Source organism: Trachymyrmex cornetzi, unplaced genomic scaffold (genome assembly GCF_001594075.2).
Source record: "Trachymyrmex cornetzi isolate Tcor2-1 unplaced genomic scaffold, Tcor1.1 scaffold291, whole genome shotgun sequence".
Taxonomy (NCBI): Eukaryota; Metazoa; Arthropoda; class Insecta; order Hymenoptera; family Formicidae; genus Trachymyrmex; species Trachymyrmex cornetzi.
In genome coordinates, this window is record NW_017297596.1 from 21,485 (window position 1) to 24,296 (window position 2,812).

The following is a 2,812-nucleotide window of genomic DNA, read 5'->3' on the forward strand; positions in this document are numbered from 1 at the left end:
CCCGCCGCGATCTGACTCGGTACGAAATACGAATTACTTCAACAATTCCTAACCAAACTTAATAGATAACAGCTTAAATGATGCACATAATAACGTACTATAATAACGTATACAGTTTTAAACAAACAAATTAAAAATACGGACTTGCCACTTTATTTTCTGGGTGCGTTCGAAAATCTACTCGTCGGGTAGAGTAAGGTTGGATATGGGTAAACGTAAAACTCGATCGGAATAACACTAAAATTCAACGACTTTCCGAACGTATAAGGTAAAGTACTTTAAGTAATGGTGAAGTCGTCTCGGCTCGGGTGCATAACCTCTTATATTGTTGAAAAGTGTGGCCGACTGACTGTGCTTTCATATTCCAAATTTTTTATTCATTCATCTAATATCTTCTTAAGTAATGGTAGAAGTTACGGTTCGTCGAAATCGAATATTATTTTATGCAATGACATCTAATCATAAATTATTTGAAATATTTTCGAATGTTACGAGAGAAATTGAAAATGCCGAAAGTGACGACGATAATTTTGAGGAGATTATTTTAATAGAAAATATTTAACGAATAAGAGGAAAACGGAAAAAGCCTGCACGTATAACAGGTTATGTAGAAAATGTAATTCCTCGATACACTAATCAACAATTTCGGCATCATTTTCGAATGAAACCTGAAATTTTTGAAATCCTCGAAAATCGTTTAGGACCATTGTTATCTAATTTTGAAGCCTTAGGACGTCCAGTCATACCTGTACGTACACAACTTTTATCAACAATCTGGCTCCTCAGTACACCAGATTCCTTCAGGTAAAGCAATTTTTAATTGAATAAATTAAAATAAATTAAACACAAATAACACCTATCTACACTAGATATAAATTTGTTCTATAGATCGGTGAGTGAAAAATTTGGCTTGAGCAAGTCTTCTCTGAATGATAATGTGCGCCGTGTTGTTGAAACATTGAATAGTATTGCAAATGAAGTCATTAGATGGCCTACTGGTCCAAAATTGACAGCTTCAAAAGAGACTTTTATGTCTCTTGGAAGATCTCTGCCTGGTGTGATAGGAGCTATCGATGGTTCTTACATATTTATAAAGCAACCGAATATTCAGGTATTTTTTTTTACATTTAGTTATTTGAATTTTGTTTTATTTGATAAAAAAAGTATATCATATTTGTAGTTTTTATTTCTTTTTAGGAAATTGCTATTCATTATAAGTGTAGGAAATTGCAATATGCTGTGGTTCTTCAGGCAACTTGTGATGCAAATTTAGTCTTCATTGATTGTTTTGTGGGTTACCCTGGCTCAGTAGGAGATTATCGAATTTTCCGTAACTCAGATCTTTATAAAGAAGTTTCTAGAGATTCCTCTATCTTTTTTCCTAACGGTGAATTTATTGTGGGTGACAAAGCATATCCTGTTTTGACTTGGTGTATTCCTCCATTTCGAGATAATGGACGTCTCACACAAGTAAGTAGAGACAGCAACATTAAGTACATTTTCATAAATATCCTTTCCATTTTCTGATTAATATAATGGTTGTTTTAGGAGCAGAAGGTGTTTAATAAAGTGATATCACAAAAGCGACAAAGTACAGAAAGAGGTTTTGCTCTTTTAAAAGGAAGATTCAGACGATTGAAATTTCTTGACATGTCTCGTCTGGATTTAATACCATCTTTTATTATGGCAGCCTGTGTCCTTCATAATATTTGCTTGGAAGGCATGGATGATAATATGGAAGAATTTATAGAAGAAGGAAGAGAACCAGAATATGAGGAAGAAAATGATAATAGAAAAGATCAAGAGTACAATGATGAAGGGCAAGAATTTGCTGATGGTGAAGTCAAACGGAATTATTTATGTCTTCAAGTTGCTGGAAGACAATAAAAGTCAATCCGTAATGTGCAATATGTAATGTCTTTATATGCGATATACAGGGTGTCCAGAAAAGAGACGAATGACGTTTAAGGGGAGATTCTTGAGATCATTTTGAGACAAAAATTCTAATACCAAAATGTTGAGGCTATAATAACTATATATATATATATATTTTTTTTTTTTATTTTCGTGTCATACAATGGCCAGTTTAAGTAAAAATAAAGAATCGTGAAGAAGCGGCAATTTAAATAATGCAGACAAAGTCATAAAAAGCGTACAATTTTACAATTAGAAACTGTAATTGTATGGCTTTTAATAATATATATATTTACATAATACATTTTATATAAAATGTTATTTTGGAGGACACATTCAAATTAATCAAATTTATAATGTATTGAATTAAAATTTTAGTTAAGATTGGTAATATCAGAGAGATATGTTATGTGAAAGATACATATATCTTTATGCTTCTTCAAGTCAGCGTTATTGTTCATTATGTTACACATGTATTAAAAAATTGACACAATGTATTATCTATGATGTATGATTTTATTATTAAAATTTGAATTTATATAACATATAATGTTAGATACATTCTTTTATTGTGCACAATAACATTTTATATTGTTAATAAAACATTAGAATTCCTTATTGCTTATAAAACTACTTATAATTTTTATCTTGCAAAAATATATTTAAAAAAACATGACAGAAAAAACTAAAATAATTTTGGTTACACTTGCAAGTATAATCTTAAATATTACGCAAAATTGAGTAAAATATCACAAAATGATATGCAACTGCAAAACACCGATAAATTTAACGTATATATGGAGAGGTATAAGCCATTTTTTTCTTAATAGGCTTTCTACAATAAGCGATTACTTAAGCTTTAGTCTTAAATATAAAAAATTGAACAGTCATAGTTGAA

General features: G+C 30.4%; 1 protein-coding gene across 1 annotated transcript in view; it reads left to right on the forward strand.

The window, feature by feature from the left end:
* Window positions 1-1,887, forward strand: part of LOC108762286 (putative nuclease HARBI1) — a 7,316-nt gene extending 5,429 nt beyond the window's left edge. The window contains exons 3-6 of the mRNA XM_018509223.1: window positions 603-804; window positions 889-1,111; window positions 1,198-1,470; window positions 1,549-1,887. Coding sequence (XP_018364725.1) covers window positions 603-804; window positions 889-1,111; window positions 1,198-1,470; window positions 1,549-1,887 — 1,037 coding nt within the window. The remainder of the gene's footprint in view (window positions 1-602; window positions 805-888; window positions 1,112-1,197; window positions 1,471-1,548) is intronic.
* Window positions 1,888-2,812: the final 925 nt, after the last annotated feature.